General features: G+C 43.4%; 1 protein-coding gene across 3 annotated transcripts in view; it reads right to left on the bottom strand.

Moving 5' to 3' along the window:
* Positions 1-22,336, bottom strand: part of LOC146839630 (uncharacterized) — an 812,224-nt gene that overhangs the window by 390,278 nt on the left and 399,610 nt on the right. For all 3 annotated transcript variants that reach the window (XM_085651718.1, XM_085651719.1, XM_085651720.1), the window contains one exon: positions 7,467-7,598. In XM_085651718.1, the coding sequence (XP_085507844.1) occupies positions 7,467-7,598 (132 nt within the window). The remainder of the gene's footprint in view (positions 1-7,466; positions 7,599-22,336) is intronic.

Below are 22,336 nucleotides of genomic sequence, written 5' to 3'. Positions count from 1 at the left end.
TAATCCTGAGTTTTGGGGACCCCTTCTGACTAGCTGTATCAATACAGCCTCTAAGTCTGGTCTTCCCAATCCTGGCGGTGGGCTATTATAGTGCCATTGTTTAAAAAGGGGAACTGTCAGAACACTACATTTTATTGACCCATTCCCTATTAGCCTCCACTGTAAATAAAATTGGTAAAATCACTCTCAAAAGACTCTTGTTTTGGACTGCTGGGTAATATAATTTCCAAAGTTCAATTTGGCTTTAGGACTGGCCTGGACCTTAGAGCAATGTTTAAATCTGCATCTGCTGATTAGTAAATACAATGTTGCTGAGAGTAGTCCAATTTTCCTGCCTTTGTGGACCTTTCTTGCACTTTCGACAGCCAAAGCAATTGGAAAATCTGTTTGATTCGGGAGTGGAGCCCAGGCTGGTGGATTATCTCCATTTCATTTAATTTTATTATCTTTGTCACATTCCAGTATGGGAATGGTGCAAAGTGCAGTGATCCTTCTCCACTCTTTCGCAGAGTGTGTCAGTGTTGTGTCTTCACCCTCATTTTGTTTTTGCTCTCTCTTTATATATATCTATATATATCTTTGCTCTGCACTTTCATAGATTTGGAGAAGTTAAACTTGAAGACTAACAGCTCCAAATCCTTTATAATGGCTTGTGGCTCAAGAATGTGAAAATATGCCAACTAGAAATCAAGGAGAAATCGTGACAAATGGTCACTCCGTTTCCTTACCTGGGGGTTGCTTTTGATTATGCTGGCTTATAGGCTCCATGTATCTCTAATTGGCATGCTTTTCACAAACAGTGGGGTCTATTGTCAACTCTCTCTCTAACTCGTTTCTTGATTCCAGACCACGGTCCGCATAGTAGAGCTATATTTTACTGGCTTTGCAGTTCGGGCTGGACTGTTCCCATGAGGCACTGAGTTAAGACTGATTTGCATATAGCTGGGTCGAAACTCGGGTGGCGTAATGAGCAGAAGAACAATGGATGTAACCCAGATCTTTTGACTGGGGGTGAATGTGTGATTTACTCAGCGTTCCGTCCGTCATTTGTTTGCGTATCACTTTTCGCCCTAAGTGGAATGGGTATGCCCAGACGTGGGTCCCTTGCTCAATTTGCCACTGGATTCAAGCTATCCTGGATGATGAAGGGTAATACCCTGAAATCGATCCCAGGATGCTTGTCTCCGGTCCAGGGAGGACCTGGCTTGGCACTTCGGGCTGGACTGTTCCTATGAGGCACAGGGTCAGACCGATTTGCATATGGCCATGTTTGAACTGGGGTGGTGGAGTGAGCTAAAGAATGATGATGGATTAAACTCAGATCAGTTGACTGGCGGTTACTGCTTGCAATGTTTCAGCTCTCCATATATCATCTCCTTTGGTTTTGCTTTGTTCGCCATAAGTTGGCAGGGTATGCCTAGACGTGGGTCCCTTGCTCACTTTGTGACTGGATTCAAGCTAGCCTGGCTGATGATGGCTGATTAGCCAGAAACCAGTCCCAGGATGCTTGATTCCGGTCCAGGGAAAATATGGCTTAGCAGTTTGGGCTGGACTGATCCCATGAGGCACAGGGTCACACTGATTTGTATATGGCCATGTCTGAACTGGGGTGGCGGAGTGAACTAAAGAATGATGATGGATTAAACCCAGATCAGTTGACTGGGGGTGAGTGCTTGCAATGTTTCAACACTCCGTCCATCATCCCCTTTGGTTTTGCTTTGTTCACCCCAAGTTTGCAGGGTATGCCCAGATGTGGGTCCCTTGCTCCCTTTGCCACTGGATTCAAGCTAGCCTGGCTGATGACAGCTGATTAGCCAGAAACCGGTCTCAGGAAGCTTGCTTCCAGTCCAGGGAAGACATGGCTTGGCAGTTCGGACTGGACTGTTCCCATGAGGCACAGGGTTAGACTGATTTGCATATGGCCATGTCTGAACTGGGGTGGCGGAGTGAACTATTGAATGATGATGGATTACAACTCAGATCAGTTGACTGGGGGTGAGTGCTTGCAATGTTTCAACACTCCGTCAATCATCCCCTTAGGTTTTGATTTGTTCGCCCTAAGTTGACAGGGTATGGCCAGACGTGGGTCTCTTGCTCACTTTGCCACTGGATTCAAGCTAGCCTGGCTGATGACGGCTGATTAGCCAGAAACCGGTCCCAGGATTCTTGTTTCCGGTCCAGGGAAGACATGGCTTGAAGTTCGGGCTGGACTGTTCCCATGAGGCACAGGGTCATACTGATTTGCATATGGCCATGTCTGAACTGGGGTGGCGGAGTGAGCTAAAGAATGATGATGGATTAAACCCAGATCAGTTGACTGGGGGTGAGTTCTTGCAATGTTTGAACACTCCGTCCATCATCCCCTTTGGAATTGCTTTGTCACCAGAAAAAGCAGGTGTTAATTCCGTGCTGCTACCGCTGCTTATCGCCTGTTTTTTGTTCGCATTGCAGATCTGTCAGTTCGTTGTGAAAGTGGTGTTGAGGTTTTTTCGTGTGTTTTTGAATGGGAACGCCTACTCTGCATCTTATTAGGGTTAGTTGGTGGTGGCCACCGTGGAGATATATTTGGGGGCAGTTAATGCAGGAATACTGGCAATGTCTGCAGTTTGCACCAGCTTGTGAATGGGGTGTTAAATCTATCTCCACTTTTCATGCGTTAAGGTGGTGATAAATCGGAGATGATTCCTTGTGAATATACCCCCGAGTCAGTTTTTTTGATTATTTTGTGTTCCCTTTCTCTTACTGGAGGATGGTCTGCTCCTCTCTTAGGAAACCTCGCAAGTGAGTGAATCTTTCACTCCACTGCCTCGTTTTCATCTCCAGGAGACAACACTGATTGGAAAACACTCCTCTGAGGTCACCTCTATGCTCAGGATATAACGTATCCTATTAATGTAAGCTTTTTTATTTAAAAAAAATGACATTGATGTTTACATTAAGAAACGTTTCTTTAAATATTTCAAAAGTAAGTAAGAAATATGTAATATTTGTAGATTTTGTTTTACAATAAATCACATTTATTCATATGCTTGACTAATTTAAACAATTTAATGTAATTTAGCATAATTTCCTTTGTGATTTTCTTTAAAGTCCCTACCTTCATTACTTTGTATGGGAGGGTGCTGCACGACCAGTGGGAGGCTAGATCTAGTGCTAGACTTAGTACTGTTTTTTAGTAGGAGCTAACACCTGGAAGACCTGATTCGCAAACTGCACTTTGCAGTACTTTTGTAGTACTACAATAGTTTTTAAAAATGCTACTCACAAACTGTACTTCTAAAGTACTGCTGCAAAACAGTAGTAAGTCCAGCACTACTTATGACCAACCACTCATGCTCATACAATAATAACAATAGTTCTAGCTAAAATTCTTTTTATAATATACTGCTTTGGTTTGATCACAGTGTAGGTAAACAACATCATGTTAAGTTGTCTCCAGTCTGTAGTGATTTCTGATTACAGTATAAATCAGTATCTTACCAAACAATAAACTGAGGCTCGTAGGTATGCCAAATCTTAATAAATCTCTTTCTGCAGGATTAAGTACAAGTAATTAGCCTGGCAGCAACTTGTAGCTTGGTAGCCGACTTGTAGAATTCTTTTTAATAACACTGAGGTATTGTCATGCAATCATATTATTGTGACTGCCACAACCTGAGAGTAGTTTGTCTCTGGGACCTGAGATATGTGTAAAACATCTCCAAGAAACTGAGACGAAATGTGGTTTATCAAAATCGTGCTTGACCTGGCTCTTCGTACCACTTCTGTTCATGTTGACATGGAACACTCCGCTGTGCCCTTTTTTAGAGGTTCCAGCAGCCTCATCTTCCATTGTGTCTCACTTACATATTAGAGGAAGCATGTGAATTTGACACCATTGAATGAAGGCCCATTGTCAGTTTATAATTTGCTTGGAATGGCTCATGCTGCTAACGTTTAAAGAAGGGATGGAATGGCATTGCTGGAGCTACTGTGGATGATATCTGATCTCCTAGTGGACCCTGAAGCATTCATCCATTGCCACCAGAAGGTATTGTCCACAGTCAAGGCACCCTTAGAAGTTCACTATTGAAGAAGTCTTATTAGGCGCATCAGGTATTATCACTTACTACGGGTGTGATGCATGGTTCATTCCGGGGCATATCTTACTCTTTTATAGTTGTGTCTATCATTAGGCCTGGGAGGCAAATTCCGTTCCGCTCGCGGAATTTGCGGAATTTAGGTAATTTCGCGTTCCGCAGAGAACGCGGAATTGCCCAAACTTCTGCTTTCCCCGGCTTCGCGGAATTTTTGCTTGTTCGCGATCTCAAACTGCGGGTTCGCGAGATATTTCGGTCGCGAACAGGAAAAAAGCATCGCGAGCAAGCAATTCCGCGTGTTCGCGGAATTTCTGCGTGTTCGCGGAGATTTTAAACCATTTCGCGGAGATTTGCGTAACGCGACTTCGCAAATTCCGCCCACCCCTATCTATCATAAGATCTAATCTTGGAAACCACGCATGTGTCTGTCATCTGCTTTGTAGAGATCTTGTCTTTGTGGATTTTGGCCACAACTTCAATCCTGTTTGGGTAGTCTTTGGCGTGACAGTCTGGACACTTTCTATCGTTGCTAATGTACCTTTTTTATAATACCATTGCTTTACACAATTCAGACAGATGGAGGTCTGATCTGCAATGTCTTCTAACAACATATTTTCCATTAGTTTTTTACCCAGCGTCTAAACGCAGATGGCATCTGAGCCTTTGGATATCTGCTGAGAGGGCTCGTAGGGCTGCAGTTCCAGCACTACGGTGATGAGATTTCCGCATAGAAACATATGTTGTATGCTTTGCACTGTACCTGGTCTCGAGTTGGAATGCAAACCATTGATCGTGATAAATTCTTTTTTGGGGCAGATTTAGTTTGTGATGGATGACAGTCATGCAATGCAACTAGGATGGAGAGACAACAGACACTTCAAAAGTAGCTCAAGATTATTTGCCACTGTTGTATGAGAAGTCCACCTGAAAATTGTATGGTCTAATCTGACCCACTCACAGATTGTTTCTACTATATTAATCGACTTGGAAGAGTGGTTCAACTTTCCCTAGATATTCTCCCTATTACCTGGTTTTCAAAGTGAAGAAAGTAGGGCGACTGAGTAGCCATCTCTCTGGTAACCAACACCTTTGCCCTATGGGCACTGGTGTAGATACTTATAAGGCTCTTAGGATAAACCATGCTCATGTGTGTTATGCGCTGCATAATTTCCATTTTCTTTTCCTCTAATTTGGTATTGAAGGACACTTTGCTGGTTGAGCCTGGATTGTTTACCACTGTGTGTTTCACAAACAAGTTTAAATTGATTGAGGTTTGTATGTACAATAGAGTGGAACTAGGCAGTAGGGACATGTCAGTTGCACGATCCACTTTTTCTCCACATTACTGGTGGCAATGGTAAGTCTAATTATATCCAACAAGAGAGTGCACATATGGACACATGCTGCCAAAGAACAAGAACTGATAGTCAACGTTGGCCTTGAGCACAATGTATATTCCACCTTAGGTTATAGAAATCCATAGTCACTATCAAGGAAGAACATTTCTCAATTTGCAGCATAATCTGGAATATTTTCCCTCCTGTAAAGTTTACAAGGGACAAAGGGGTCAGTCTTGAGAGTGAAAAAGAACAGATGTAGAAGAAATGGTTGAATTTTTGCTGGTAGGACTAGAGTAATAACAAATAGCTGCAGCTTGTGCAAATACAAGACATTGAATAACATCCTCATTTACAGACCCAGTCAACTGCAGTAGAAGTCTATGAGAACATTTCAACTGTGACAAAACTGGCAGCCTGATATATGCAGGCCAGTAGGGAACATATCTGTAGGATGTCAATAATATGCCATGTGTGGATCCTACATGAAAGACAGACAGAGCATATTTTCGGCATTACCTTGCTGAAATTGCTAACATGTAAGGATTAAACTGTTAATGGTCAGCATGCCACTCCCTTGGAGCTACAAATAGTTTGACCTAAGTGTAGTAAATCGCAAACAATTAGATGAAAGTAAAACAAATCATTATTAACCCGAGTGCACGTTACTCATGTGGACATCATAAGATTACCTCAGTCTTCAAATGAAATGCAGAAAAGGACTCTATATTTGTGTTATCACAGGCCGCACAAGTGTTTCTGCCATTTGAAAAACTAGCTACTAAAACAGACGAGGGTGCACACAATGTGGGCAGACTGTCATGCACACCTTGGCCCTTTTTCGCTTATTAGTTGAGATCCTTGTGACTTCTGGAGGCATCCAACAGTTGAAGGCTCCAGAAGCCAAGATGTTGATATGAATATTTATCAATGTATTCACCCAGCCAATGAATGTGAACTCTAGAGGTGTCATATCAAAACAATATTAAAGAATTATGAAAATAATGAGGAGGAAGGAAGCCTGCTCTTGACCATGTTATTACCAGGCAGGCTCATTAGGGGGAGGTAGTTACCAAAGAACATTCGAAACAACAGGGAGAAGAGCTCTATGGTGTTTCTAATCCCTTTCAGAATACCAGTGGCTGCTCTATACAAGGAAGGTATGATATATGTTACATAGCATATGGTGTTGAATGGGAAGTGTTAATAAAACGTGTTCCTCTGTGTGTGTCCAACTTGAGAATCCTCTTTTTGAACAGTCATATTTATTTATGAACAATGAATATGTTAATAATTGATATTCAACGATTTATTGAATCAGTGTTTGTACGTGAACCTCAGAATATTTACTATACCGCCATTCGAGACCAACATGTGTATGATCGTTTGATGTGATAGGAGTGGACATCAGAGACACTGTGTCCTCTCCAGTGGCTTCACAGGGTGCTCTGTGCCTTTTCCTTAGCTCCACAGGAACCTCTGAATTGCTGAAGAGTATATAAGTGAATGGCCATGAGTAGAAATGGCAGAGTAAGCAGAATCATTAGAGTCCTGGATCATTTTTAGTCTTGCAAATGTAGGCCACAGATCCCACATGTCACAGTGACCGTGCCAGAGGCTATATGGGCAGGACAGGGGCCTCAGTTGAACTGGTGTATCTAGTGTAGCTAGTCCCTGAATGCTCTCTGAATGCTCATCTATGTTCACCAATAAATAATGATTCGTAGTTACTTAGCCTTTGAGGACTGGTGTCAAAGAATTCTGCAAAGCAGAAGACAGTACATTAGCTTTTATTCATTATTAGCACCCAAAATATATAAGAATATTCAAACAATACAACAATCTTCTACAATAGGTACTTGCAGTAAAAATAAGCTAACTTATGACTTTGCCAGTGCCTGTTTACGAATGTGTTTCATTTAAAACTGTTTGTCTGTTTAATGGGCTGCTGTTTACAATACAACCGTGAAAACTGTTGTGCCTGTGATCTGCAATTTATCTTTAGATTGTGCCAAATGTGTGGTCTTTCCATCCACCCTTCCTCTCTCACCTTCATTACAAGTTGGTCCGGTGAATCCGTCATTACAAAAGCATTTGCCAAGCGAACAATAGCCGTGATCGCAGTTGTACCAGAAGCAGGCATTTGTAGAAGGGGTGGTTATTAGAGTAGTAGTGGTAATACCTGGTAATTGAGATAAGGGAAAGAGCAAGAGTCATGTGGAGATATGAAATGATGAGAAATCCACAACTTTTATGCAATTCATTTGGAATTATAATATAGAACTACTGCTACGAACTCCCAGCAGCTGACTAGGTACAGAATTCTGCAGATGAACACAAGTATTTCCCAACATGCATATAAACATAGCACAAGGTAAACACATTATGTAAATACACTACATATCCCCCTCACCAAAATGAAGAAAAAACAAAATATGATGCTGAAAAACTTTAAATGAAGTAACTTCAGAATAATGTCATTTAGATTTCGCAAGGCCTATTTCCATTTCGGTTTTCTAGAAACGTTTGAACATTTGAACAACTAGATGGTATTTCAGCAACTCTACCAATATTAATATAATATAACCCCATTATTAGGTCTCGCTGAGCCAAAGGCTCGAAGAGACATTTTATATGTGGGATTTTCAAAGTGCTACCCACAGTTTTGGCTGGCCTAAACCTTGAGTGCACGATCACATGTACATGCACAGCTGCTCCCACTCCCCCCTCCCTTCTCTATAGCTTTGGCTCCTTTGTTTTTTATTACACCCTCCCTTCTCTCCCCGCTGTTTTCACACTACCCCCTCCCTTCTAATCAGTTTCCTTTCTGCTCCCTTGATCGCGTCTCCGATCACTTTAACTACTTCAAATGCAGCGCGCACCCCTGCTTTCACTTTTTTTCTTTGCTGCTGGCATTTCCACATCTGGCAGCTTCCTGCCCTCACCGGACACTGTTTATTTATTTATATTTAATATTCACTAGATCTCTGTTTATTTAATTATAATTAAATGATGCAGCCCATGCTGAGGCTCGAACCCTGTTCCCCTGCTCCAAAGTCGACATCTTTATATGTTGAGCCACTTCCTGGCCATCGTTTGTTTGTGCTGAAGTTCCTGCTCTGCCCTTGCTGGGTGCTAAGCTGCTGGCAGCTGCATTGCGCGTGATCGTCTTTGAAGTGGTTTGGCTACGTGCATGCCTTTATCTTGTTTTAATGAGTTTCTGTTTTTTTGTTTTAAACCAGCCCGGCCAGCAGTAGCAAGTTTGTTTACTTTAAATGACCCTTCTCCCTTCATCAAAAGCATTTCTCAGGCTAATTTAGCATCAGGATCGAATTGCAGCTGAGTCCAAAGCGGGGGCAGCAACTTGGAGCATAACAGCTCTGGGGGCATTCACAGAAGGCGACATGCTAGGTGAGGGGGCACTGTGCATAGAACCTCTTGCCAGCAGCCAGCCCGTCTGACAACATGGACAAAGGTACTTTTTCATTCTCCCCACTCCTCTCCCCTTCTACGCATTTGTGCGCCATTTCTGTTGTAATCTTCATCATGTATAATTTAAAACTCTTGTATCTTAAAGAGCTGCTCGTTCTGACCTGGATTTCCAGGGCGCCGTCTCGCCTCTTCTAATTACCGTGCCTTCCCTCCAGCTGATTTCATTTGTGTAAACTTAGCTGTAACAAGTTGAAGCCAGCCAGCATTGCCCATAGTTTAAATAAATGTTTGTGATCCGAACTAGTGCCTTACTTTAAGTTCTGCTTCGGCTGTTTCCCAGGAACAATGAGTTAAAGCTGTGCTTTTAGCATTTTTAAAAGGGCTGATTTACTAGAAATAGTGGTATCACTTGCAAAGCAAAGGCTTCTTCTGTTCTCTCTCTGCCCTCCCCCTTCCTTGAGTTGCTTTATTGCAGATCTTGAGAAACCATCGTCCCCAACAAAAATAAAATCAGCCTCCTTTTAAAAGAACATGCAGCTGCTGCTGCTGTTACACCAGAAAACACATCCGGCTGGTGTATTGAGTCTTTGCACTGTACATGTCATTGAAATGTTAAAAATAAATGTATGATTAAAAACTTGCATGTTTGTAATTTCCTTAAATAGCTGCTTGTTGTAACCTGGAATTCCAGGGCTCAATATCGCTTCTTAGGATTGTCGCATTCCCTCCTGCTTATTTTATTTGTTTAGACTTAGTTGTAACTAGTTGAAGCCATCATTGCTCAGAGTTTAACTACAATTTTGTGTTCTATAAAGTACATTAGCACAGCTATTTTTATATGCTTTAGTACTGCTTGTTTTTACTTAATGTTAAACATATAGCGCACAGAACACTCTTCGTGTCAAACATGCAGTGCTTGGTGCACAGCGTGTGTTAACAATACCACATTCAGTGTATCTGTAAAAAAATGCCAATATTTATATGCTTTGGTACTGCTCATCGTATGACGTAGAGTTAAACATCAAGCGCCTACAGCAGTCTCCTTGTGTGAGAAATGTAGCGCTTGGTGCATGCCATTTGTCACTCACAGCGTGTTAAACATACAGCACCCAGAGCATTGTCCTTGTTATGATACTAGTTAGGGCCAGCCCGCTTGAAACTCCTTCCACCGTCCCATGGCATGTGTGTGCGGTTGGGAAACTTTACAGACAAATGTGGCAATATAAACCATGTGCTGGTTAGAAGGATGATAACAATCTTTACAGTTGAGCACAGCTACAAAGGATTCTTCCATCTCCCACCAGTAGATGCTTAATGAAGGAAAAATGAAATATTCATTCTATAATATTTGTGCATGCTGTACTCCCCTCCCCACCACTCAGCTTTACTCAACTACACTCTGCTTTACTCTACTCAACTCCACTCTGCTTTACTCCACTCTGCTATACTCCACTACCCACATTTGCTTTATTCCACTCTCCACCACTCTGCTTTACTCCACTCATGCCACTCTGCTTTACTCCACTCCACTGTGCCTTACTCAGCTCTACTCAACGCCACTCTGCTTTACTCGATTCCACTCTGCTTTACTCCACTCCCCACCACTCTGCTTTACTCCACGTCACTGTGCTTTACTCCACATCACTCTGCTTTACTCCACTCTGCTTTACTCCACTCTGCTTTACTTCACTCTGCTTTACTCCACTCTGCTTTACTCCATTCTACTCCACACCACTCAACGTCACGCTGCTTTACTCCGCTCAACGCGACTCTGCTTAACTGCACTCCACCCAGTTCAATGCCACTCTGCTTTACTACACTCCATCCATCTAAACGCCACTCTGCTTTACTACACTCAATTCAGCTCAACGCCACTCTGCTTTACTACACTCAATTCATCTCAACACCACTCTGCTTTACTACACTCAATTCAGCTCAACGCCATTCTGCTTTACCTCACTCCATTCAATGTCACTCTGCTTTACTCTACTCCACTCTGCTTTACTCAACGCCCCTCTGCTTTTCTCCACTCAACTCCATTCTGCTCAGTGCCACTCTGCTTTACTCCACTCCACGCCATTCTGCTGTACTCCACCTTGCTTTACTCCACTCTGCTGTACTCCAAGCCACACTGCTGTTCTCCTCGCCATTCTGCTTTACTCCACTCTGCTTTACTCCATGCCACTCTGCTTTACTCTACACCACTCCTCTCAATGCAACTCTTATTTACTCCCCTACACTCTGCTTCACTCCCCTACACTCTGCTTTACCCCTATACTCTGATTTACTCCATGCTGCTTTATGCCATGCTACCCTCTACTTTACTCCACGCCACTCTGCTTTACTCCCCTCCACCCAATACAGCTCTGCTTTACTCCACTCTGCTTTACACCCCTACACTCTGCTTTACACCCCTGCTTTACGACCCTACTCTCAGCTTGACTCCACTCTGCTTTACTCCATGTCATTCAACTTTACTCCCCTCCGCTCTATTCTGCTACACTCTGTTTTCCTCAACGCCACTCTGTTTTACTCCACTCTGCGTTACTGCATGCCACAGCTTTACTCCGGTCCACTCCACGCTGCTTTATGCCACGCTACCCTCTACTTTACTCCACGCCACTCTGCTTTACTCCCCTCCACTCAATGCAACTCTGCTTTACTCCACTCTACTTTACACCCCTACACTGTGCTTTACACCCCTGCACTCTGCTTTACGCCCCTACACTCTGCTTGACTCCACTCTGCTTTACTCCATGTCACTCAACTTTACTCCCCTCCGCTCTACTCTGATAGACTCTGTTTTACTCCACGCCACTCTGTTTTACTCCACTCTGCGTTACTTCATTCCACAGCTTTACTCCGGTCCACTCTGCTTTACTCCAGTTCACTCTGTTTACTCCGATCCACTATGCTTTGGTCCACTCTGCTTTACTTTACTCTGCTTTGCTTTACTCTGCTTTGCTTTTCTGCTTTGCTTTACTCCACTCCGCTTTGCTTTACTCCACTCTGCTTTGCTTTACTCCACTCCGCTTTGCTTTACTCCACTCCACTCTGATTTACTCCACTCCACTCTGCCTTACTTCGGTCCACTCTGCCTTACGCCGGTCCACTCTGTTTTACTCCACTCTGCTTTACTCCACTCTGCTTTACTCCACTCATGCCACTGCACTTCACACCAATGCACTTAACTCCACGCCACTGCACTTCACGCCACTGCACTTCACGCCACTGCACTTTACGCGACCGCACTCCACAAAACTGCACTTCAATCTACACAACTGCACTCCACGCCACTCAGCTCCATACAATGCCACTACACGCAACACCACTCAGCTCAATGCAATGCCACTACACGCAACACCACTCAGCTCAATGCAAAGCCACTACACGCAACACCACTCAATGCAATGCCACTACACGCAACACCACTCTACTCTACACCACTCCACTTAGTGCCACTTTATGCTACTTCACACGACGCCACCCCGCGCAACTGCACTTTACGCGATGCGGCCCCACTCTACACAACTGCATTCCACCCAACTGTGCTCCACTTTGCACCACACCACTCCATGCAGTGTTAATCAATGCAGCTCCACCCACGCAATGCCACTCCTTGCAATGACACTCCACACAACACCACTCCACGCAACCCGACTCCTCTATGCAACACCAGTCCAACCAACTGCACTTCACACAATGCTACACTACTGCACGCCAAACCACTCTACTCTACGCAATGCCACTCTACGCAATACCACTCAATACAATGGCAATCCATACAATCACACCACACAACATATTTACAATCCATATAATACCACTCAGCACCACATAATTCAACTCCACCTAATTACACACTACTCAATACCACATAAATACACCCCACATAAATACACTCTATATCACATAACAATCTACATAAAAACTCTCCACCATGCCACATAATTCCACTCAACACAATTTCACTCTATACCTCACTGTTCCATGCCACACTATTCAACTCCACCCAAATCCATTCCACACCACAAATTACAAAAAGCAAACATTATTCCACCCCACAACACAATTCCACCACACATCGCATATAGCCAATTTACAACACACAATTCAAAATCATTCCTTAAAATTCAACAGCACACCACAGAATTAAAGTCCACTATATAAAACTCCACAACACAAAATACCATTCATCATAATTACACACAATCCCACTTCACATAATTCCAATACACTCAAAAACACATACTATTCACATAATACAACTGCTCACCATGCCACATAATTCCACTACACAAATCCACTCTATGACAGACAATTTCATGCCACACAATGCCAGAATTAACAATTCCAATACAACCCACAAAATTCCACTACACACCACATACATCCACTCCAATCCATAACATATAGGGAAAAGACATTTACAACTCCAATAGCTCTAACTCTTTCTTTTTTGTTTGCATCCAAACACATAGATCTGAAGCTCATCTCCAACCTAGTTCTTCTTTTCCTCACCAAACAGGTAAACCTATCCACACAGTTCCACACCACACAATTCAACTCCACACATTTGCAATCCACTCCACATGATTCGACACCAAACCACATAATACAACTCAACAACACAATTACACATACAACTAATCCACACCACACAATTCCACATCACGCCACAAAAAATTCAACAGCACACAATATAATTAAAGTCCAGAACGTACCTCTCCACACCACAAAATACCATTCCACATAATTACAATCCATAACACACAATCCCACTCCACATAATTCCAGTATACTCAACACCACATATTTACTATGCATATAATTCCACGGCACACCATGCCACATAATTGCACTGCACAAATCCAAGCCACACCACACAATTCCATGCCACACAGTTAGACAAATAACTAATCCAGTCCAACACACAATTCCACTACACACCACATACATACATTCCAGAACACCTAGCTTCAGGGACACCGCTCCCTGTTTCATATATATTTTTTTAAAACTTTAATGGTGATCGTGTCGTCCGCTTCAGGGACACCGCTCTGTTTAATTATTTTTTTTACTTCAATGATGAATGCGGCACCCACTTCAGGGACACCGCGCCCTGTAATACAATAGGTCTCGCTTTTGCCAAACTTTGACTTATTGGTATTGTAAATGACAATGCCTTTTATTCGTTCAAAAGGCATTGCCATTTACAAGGCCAATAACTCAAAATCTCGCAATTGCGAGACCTATTGCATTGCAAATGCTTGTTTTTTATTGCCATTGAATATTCTGTAACCTTAACTTCTTGAGAAGGCAAAGAAATTTAGTTTATAATTCGACCTGTTTTTAAACCCAATCTGTCTTCCAACCATATCTCCAACACACACTTAGTAATACACTTCTGTAAATTAGCACAACCATCCTGCACTCTCTTTACACATCACCACAATCCATCCATATTCTATTCAACTTTGAGCCAGGAACTCTCCTTCTTAACAACACAGAGTGTGTAACTCCCATACTAACATGAGAAGTAGATGTGATAGTTGATAAAACATCCCTCAAACCTTGTTTCCACATCACCTAAATGATTCATTCTATTTGCAATTGATTTTTAACACGCCCCTCCAGTCTATTACTCCTAGGATGGTATAAAGAGGGCCTGGTATGCTTGAACTCTTGAGACTCAATCAATTTCCCCATTTCTAGTGAAGTTTGATGTGTACCATTATCCCTCACCAACTCTGATGGGAAACCTTCTCTTCTAAACACCTCATTAAAAACTGAGTAACAGCACTAGTATCAGTATTGTTAACAATCCTGATCTCATGCCATTTAAACATGTAATCAATCAAAGCAAAGGCATATTTGGGTGCACTACCTAACACAGCAACAGGTCCCATGATGTCAAAATCTAATTTATTCCTTGGCTTCTTTGGTACCTTAATTGGATTAACCGGAGACAGGTGAATAACTTGCAATTCATCACTTAGTGTACAAAAATCACAATCACATACAAATCTTTCCACAGCTTTGTCAACCCCAGGCCAACAACTGTCTTGCCTAATTCTGTGTTCATATCCCTAATACCAATATGGTCTTCATAAGCAAGGCTAAGCACACTACTCCACAATGACATTGGTACTGCTGGTAAATCAGTACAACAAAACAGCTCATTAGAGTAACTCAACTCTTGAGCAATTTGAGTAAAATGTTGAATATCAGGAAACAATATTTGGAACCAAACAATAGTGCAGAATGCTAGCAGAGTCAAGATAAATCGCACATCCCTTATAAAAGTCGGGTTAGTATATCACTACAATTGTTGAATATCCCCCCATGAATAAATAAAGTGCCACAGCCAGACAGTCTCTGACAGCTGCTACCTATAGGGTGTGACAATTGTTGTTACCCCAAGATAGGTTACAATCAAATTCAAGTTTACACAATGTGACATCGGAGCACTGTAAAAACAGTCTATAAAAACATAGGGGCAGTTTACAAGCCCCTTGCGACACTTTTGCGTCACTTTGAACATGGGAAAAGTGACGCAAAAGTGGCGCAAGAGGCTTGTAAATCTGCCCCATAGACTTTATTTTTTGGGACTATGGATTTGCCTTATTTGCTTTCTTAGGCCCCCTTGAAATGTATTTATTTGTTTATTTTTGTAGGACTCGTAACTCACCACAACCCTACTTTGTTTTATCATCTTGGGGAACTTGCATAACACATGTTAAGATAGTTGCTCGCTTCTGGCATGTTTTTTTGTTGTAGTGGAACCCCTGCAAATAGGTCTGAATGTTTAACGCGCTAGTGATGGGATATGGTTTAGCTAGTCGAGTTGTCAGTGCATGTAGCCCACTGGATCTGATGCCTTATTTGTTTTGCACGTAGCAGCCACAATCACTCTTCTTTGACTAGGGGCAGGCGGTTTACTTCTAATTTGGTGACACACAGACATTTGATGATGTGGGCATTCTCGTTTTCTTTCCTGGCTGGCATAGATGAGCAGAGAGGTGCTTTCTGGTGTGCATTTTAATTTGTGGGAATACATTACATGTTTTGCACTTATTGCAGCCGTGGAAAAGTCTGTTCTAGGCAAAAGACATGTTATATTGGAGCTGGTGCAAATAAACCGAGAAGAAGAGAAATAAAACATTTTTGGATCATTTATTCAAGAAGGAAATTGCTTTATTTTGCAGTGACTGCTTTATAGCGCTCCGGGCGCCACGTTGTAAACTTGAATTGGGCCGCACACCTTGAGCAGACTGTATGACTTTTTGGAAAGCATTTTCTCCACTCTACTTCCTGTTAGGCATCATCAACATTGAACTTACACAACGTACACTTCAAACAATCTCAGTATGATCTTCTGAATCACCTTTTTCCGAATTAATATTGACAGGCACATAGGACGCAAAATCAGCAGGAAAAGGCGTCTTTCCTGGGTTATACTTGAAATCCTATAGATACTCTTATAGGCGATATGGAACACCGGGTCTGAACCCCGCGTGTTCCAACTACGCAAGCTCTACCATGCATGCCTTAACCACGTACATGCCGTAACCACGTACATGCCGTAACCAGGTATATGCCTTAACCACGCACATGCCGTAACCAGGTATATGCCTTAACCACGCACATGCCGTAACCAGGTATATGCCTTAACCACGCACATGCCGTAACCAGGTATATGCCGTGCGCGGCCAACCTGCTGCAGGGATAGAAGACAGTGAAGAGGGAAGGAAGCATGGAAAGGCGGTGAGGGGAGTGGGGTTGGGGGATGGTGTAGGTTTTAGGGCAGTGGAAGGGGCTGGGGTAGTTTAAGGGAAAGCGCGGGGTGGGAGAGTATAAGGAACAGCACTGGGGTATGGGGCGTTGTAGTGTAGGATTTTTGGCCTTACGGCAGTGGGAGGGGAATGAGTAGTTGGGGTAATTTTTGGTGTTTGTGTGCCGGGGTAGGTTTTAGGGCAGTGGAAGGGGTTGGGGTAGTTTAAGGGACAGCGCGGGGGCAGGGGTAATGGCGACTTTAGCCATACATAGACCCTTTACCATTCATGCCTAGACCACAAAATATTGTGGTAAAGGCATGCGTGGTAAAGGAATACCTGGTTAGGACGCATTTGTTGTTGGGCTACGTGGGAAAGGAACGCTTGGTAAAACTATTTGTGCTTCTGTCACACAACCGTTTTAAACTAATCCACCAAAATGTTATGATCTATACGTAGTTCAAGTTTACAACACTTCTGAAATATTGGGTTCCCCACCATAAGGCCAAAGACTCTTTGTCAATGATCAAATAAGTTGGCTCAGCTCCAAATACCGTTCTAGATGCATGGTGTCTGGGTGTCCCATTTCACTGGGATCCACTGCCTGCCTGATGATGATAATGTTTTTGAGTACAGAGAACTAAGGCCGCCTCATTTTCCTATTAACATTTTTTTTTCTCAACACGAGGTGATGGATGCTTTACATAAAAGCCCATTTAATGAACTTTCAGTGAGTGGTGGGGTACCCATTGATCTCTACATGTATAATCCTGAGTTTTGGGGACCCCTTCTGACTAGCTGTATCAATACAGCCTATAAGTCTGGTCTTCCCAATCCTGGCGGTGGGCTACTATAGTGCCATTGTTTAAAAAGGGCAACTGTCAGGACACTAAATGCTATTGACCCATTCCCTATTAGCCTCCACTGTAATATATAATTGGTAAAATCATTCTCAAAAGACTCTTGTTTTGGACTGCTGGGTAATATAATTTCCAAAGTTCAATGTGGCTTTAGGACTGGCCTGGACCTTAGAGCAATGTTTAAATCTACATCTGCTGATTATTAAATACACTGTTGATGAGCGTAGTCCAATTTTCCTGCCTTTGTGGACCTTTCTTGCACTTTCGACAGTGATAATCGGTCAAAGCAATTGGAAAATCTGTTCCATTCGGAAGTGGAGCCCAGGCTGGTGGATTATCTCCATTTCATTTAATTTTATTATCTTTGTCACATTCCAGTATGGGAATGGTGCAAAGTGCAGTGATCCTTCTCCACTCTTTCGCAGAGTGTGTCAGTGTTGTGTCTTCACCCTCATTTTGTTTTTGCTCTCTCTTTATATATATCTATATATATCTTTGCTCTGCACTTGTTAGAGAGCGCAAGATATGCCAAGGGTAAAGTGCAAACCTGTGCCAGCTTTAATGTGGACTGTGCTGTCCTTTAAGACATAACTCCAAAAGGCCTTAAATCCCTTTTGGACACTTTTGTAGATTTGGAGAAGTTAAACTTGAAGACTAACAGCTCCAAATCCTTTATAATGGCTTGTGGCTCTAAAATGTGAAAATATACCAACTAGAAAACAAAGGAGAAATCGTGACAAATGGTCACTCAGTTTCCTTACCTGGGGGTTGCTTTTGATTATGCTGGCTTATAGGCTCCATGTATCTCTAATTGGCATGCTTTTCACAAACAGTGGGGTCTATTTTCAACTCTCTCTCTCTAACTTGTTTCTTGATTCCAGACCACGGTCCGCATAGTGGAGCTATATTTTACTGGCTTTGCAGTTCGGGCTGGGCTGTTCCCATGAGGCACTGAGTCAAGACTGATTTGCATATAGCTGGGTCCAAACTCGGGTGGCGTAATGAGCAGAAGAACGATGGATTTAACCCAGATATTTTGACTGGGGGTGAATGAGTGATTTACTCAGCATTCCGTCCATCATTTGTTTGCGTATCACTTTTCGCCCTAAGTTGAATGGGTATGCCCAGACGTAGGTCCCTTGCTCGCTTTGCCACTGGAATCAAGCTAGCCTGGCTGATGATGGGTAATACCCTGGAACCGGTCCCAGGATGCTTGTTTCTGGTCCAGGGAGGACCTGGCTTGGCAGTTCGGGCTGGACTGTTCCCATGAGGCACAGGGTCAAGACTGATTTGCATATAGCTGTGTCCAAACTGGGGTGGCGTAGTTAGCAGAAGAACAATGGATTTAACCTAGATCTTTTGAATGGGGATGAATGTGTGATTTATTCAGCATTCCGTCCATCATTTGTTTGCGTATCACTTTTCACCCAAAGTGGGATGGGTAAGCCCAGACGTGGGTCCCATGCTCCCTTTGCCACTGTGCTAGCCTGGCTGATGAGGAGTAATACCCTGAAACTGGTCCCAGGATGCTTGTTTCCGGTCCAGGGAGGACCGGGCTTGGCAGTTAGGGCCTGGACTGTTCCCATGAGGCACAGGGTCAAGCCTGATTTGCATATAACTGGGTCCAAACTAGAGTGGCGTAGTGTGCAAAAGAACAACGGATTTAACCCAGATCTTTTGACTGGGGGTGAATGTGTAACTTAGTCAGCATTCCGTCCTTCATTTGTTTGCGTATCACTTTTTGCCCTAAGTGGGATGGGTATGCCCAGACGTGGGTCCCTTGCTCTCTTTGCCACTGGATTCAAGCTAGCCTGGCTGATGAAGGGTAATACTCTGAAACCAATCCCAGGATGCTTGTTTCCGCTCCAGGGAGGACTTGGCTTGGCAGTTAGGGGCTGGACTGTTCCCATGAGGCACAGGGTCAAGACTGATTTGCATATAGCTGGGTCCAAACTAGGGTGGCGTACTGTGCAAAAGAACAACGGATTTAACCCAGATCTTTTGACTGGGGGTGAAAGTGTGATTTATTCAGCATTCCGTCCATCATTTGTTTGTGTATCACTTTACGCCTGAAGTGGGGTGGGTATGCCCAGATGTGGGTCCCTTGCTCACTTTGCCACTGGATTCAAGCTAGCCTGGCTGATGAAGGGTAATACCCTGAAACCGGTCCCAGGATGCTCGTTTCCGGACCAGGGAGGACCTGGCTTGACAGTTCGGGCTGGACTGTTACCATGAGGAACAGGGTCAAGATTGATTTGCATACAGCTGGGTCCAAACTGGGTTGGAGTAGTGAGCAGAAGAACGATGGACTTAACCCAGATCTTTTGACTGGGGGTGAATGTTTGGGTTATTCAGCATTCTATCCATCATTGGTTTGCGTATCACTTTACGCCCTTAGTGGGATGGGTATGGCCAGACATGTGTCCCTTGCTCACTTTGCCACTGGATTCAAGCTAGTCTGGCTGGTGAAGGGTGATACCCTGGAACCGGTCCCAGGATGCTTGTTCCCGTTCCAGGGAGGACCTGGCTTTGCAGTTCGGGCTGGACTGTTCCCATGAGGCACAGGGTCAAGACTGATTTGCATATAGCTGGGTCCAAACTGGGGTGGCGTAGTGAGCAGAAGAACGATGGATTTAACCCATATCTTTTGACTGGGGGTGAATGTGTTATTTATTCAGTATTCCATCCATCATTTGTTTGAGTATCACTTTTCACCCTGAGTGGGGTGAGTATGCCCAGATGTGGGTCTCTTGCTCACTTTGCCACTGGATTCAAGCTAGCCTGGCTGATAAAGGGTAATACCCTGAAACCGGTCCCTGGATGCTTGTTCCCGGAGCAGGGAGGACCTGGCATGGCAGTTCGGGCTGGACTGTTCCCATGAGGAACAGGATCAAGACTGATTTGCATATAGCTGGGTCCAAACTGGGGTGGCTTAGTGAGCAGAAGAACGATCGATTTAACCCAGATCTTTTGACTGGGGGTAAATGTGTGATTTATTCAGCATTCCGCCCATCATTTGCTTGTGTATCACGAATTTGTGTACGAGTCAGGAAAATCTTACCTGAATGAGGGGCGGCCCCAGAAAGCGTTTAACGCACGACAATCCTTGTTCACTGTTCAAATACAAGGCACACAGTTGACGACAATAGCCAACCATTCCCAAAACATCCTCAATTCCCTTTGGGTACTATGAGGATTGATTTTCAGGATTGCAGAAATGTGTTTGTTGTGCACTTTCTTTTTACCTCTTCCTCAACATGATCACCTAGATAAATCACTTCTCTCATACGGTACTGTGAATGTGACATTTTATATCCATTGCCAGAAAGATGGTTCAAATCACATTTGTATCCAACCTGTAACCTTCGTTCGCCTTTGAAGTGGCAGTCATGTCATCTATTTATTTATTTATTTATTTATTTATTTATTTGTTTGTTTGTTTGTTTGTTTGTTTTGTAGAGCACCTGAATCACCCCCATAGGAGTATCTCTGCGCTGTGGAAGTGCAACAGTAGGCCGAAGAAGGGAACGAGATAAAATTGAACAGTTTTGAGGGGCCCTCTAAATTGAAGGTGGTCAGGGCATTGTCTCATATGGGTGGGGAGCTGGTTCCAATAAAGGGTGGCAAGGTGAGAGAAATCTTTCCCACCCAGCCTTGATTTTTTGAACCCAAGGAACAAGAAGAGATTTAGTTCCTGAGCGAAGAGACCTTGTAGGAAAATGGTGGTTTAGTTTCCTTGCAAGGTAGTGGGGCCCTGGCATCACTCGGCCTTGTGGACGATGCAACAGATTTTAAACTTTATTCGCTTGCGTACTGGGTAGCCAGTGAATCTGTTGAAGAAGGGGAAGGGAGGCTGTTCTGGGTTCGGCATTTGAGACAAGGCACGCCGCAGTGTTTTGGACTACCTGTAGTCTGCTCAGCGAGGACTCATTGGCTGAGACCAGGAGACCGTTACAGTAGTCTAGGCGGCTTAGTACTAGTGTCTGAATGAGAGTTTTCCGTGTAGACAGGGGGATGAAAGGAAAGACTCACCGTAACAGACCAAGCACATGGAAACAGGAGCCAGCAGTGTAGGCTGCATGTTCTTTCATGGTCAGTGCTTTGTCTAGGCCTATGCCAAGATTCTTGACAACAGTCTTAGGTACAGGGGAGTCGCCAAGATCCACCGGACACCAATCAGGTGACCACAGCAGTGGTGCATCTCCGAAGACCATGAGCAGCATCTATATACTGTACCGGCACAGATTTACAGTGCATCTGCAGATTTTTCAAATCTTTCTTCAGGATCTGACTAAAGATTGAAGAACTTTCTGTATACCCTAGTGAGATTCAACACCAGCAAAGGAATTAATAAAGGAATCGAAAAGCAAAAAGATATTGGCTATCTACATTAAGAGGAATGGAGAAGAACGCTTGGCACAACTCGTTGACTGTGTGTCACTCCGCAACTGCAGGGATTTAAAACAAGTCACAGCAGGATTCGGTACCACCGGACAACATGGTATTACAATTTATTTATATTTTTAAGATCTTGACCTCCCTCCATTTTCTAGTCAGTGTTTTAATGCCCATCACATGAGAGTTGCAAGGACTATGAAGAATCTCCTGTGAGATATACTGCTATACTGTCTTCTCCATGATAGGTCTTATTCCCTCTTTTGACTCTCTTGAAAGTTTATACCTGTGAGTTCAAGGGTAAACTGCCCCTGGTTTCACTATAATACTCACCACACTTTTAATCAGTCAATCTTTGGTGTGAAATCCCATACCTGCTCTTTAACTCTATGTCTTAGATGAAGAGACAGTTCATCTTATGTGAGTACTGGAACAATGAAACTATTGACTCAAGCTAT

Source organism: Triturus cristatus, chromosome 4_1, assembly GCF_964204655.1.
Source record: "Triturus cristatus chromosome 4_1, aTriCri1.1, whole genome shotgun sequence".
NCBI lineage: Eukaryota > Metazoa > Chordata > Amphibia > Caudata > Salamandridae > Triturus > Triturus cristatus.
This window is presented reverse-complemented; position numbering and strand designations above follow the sequence as displayed.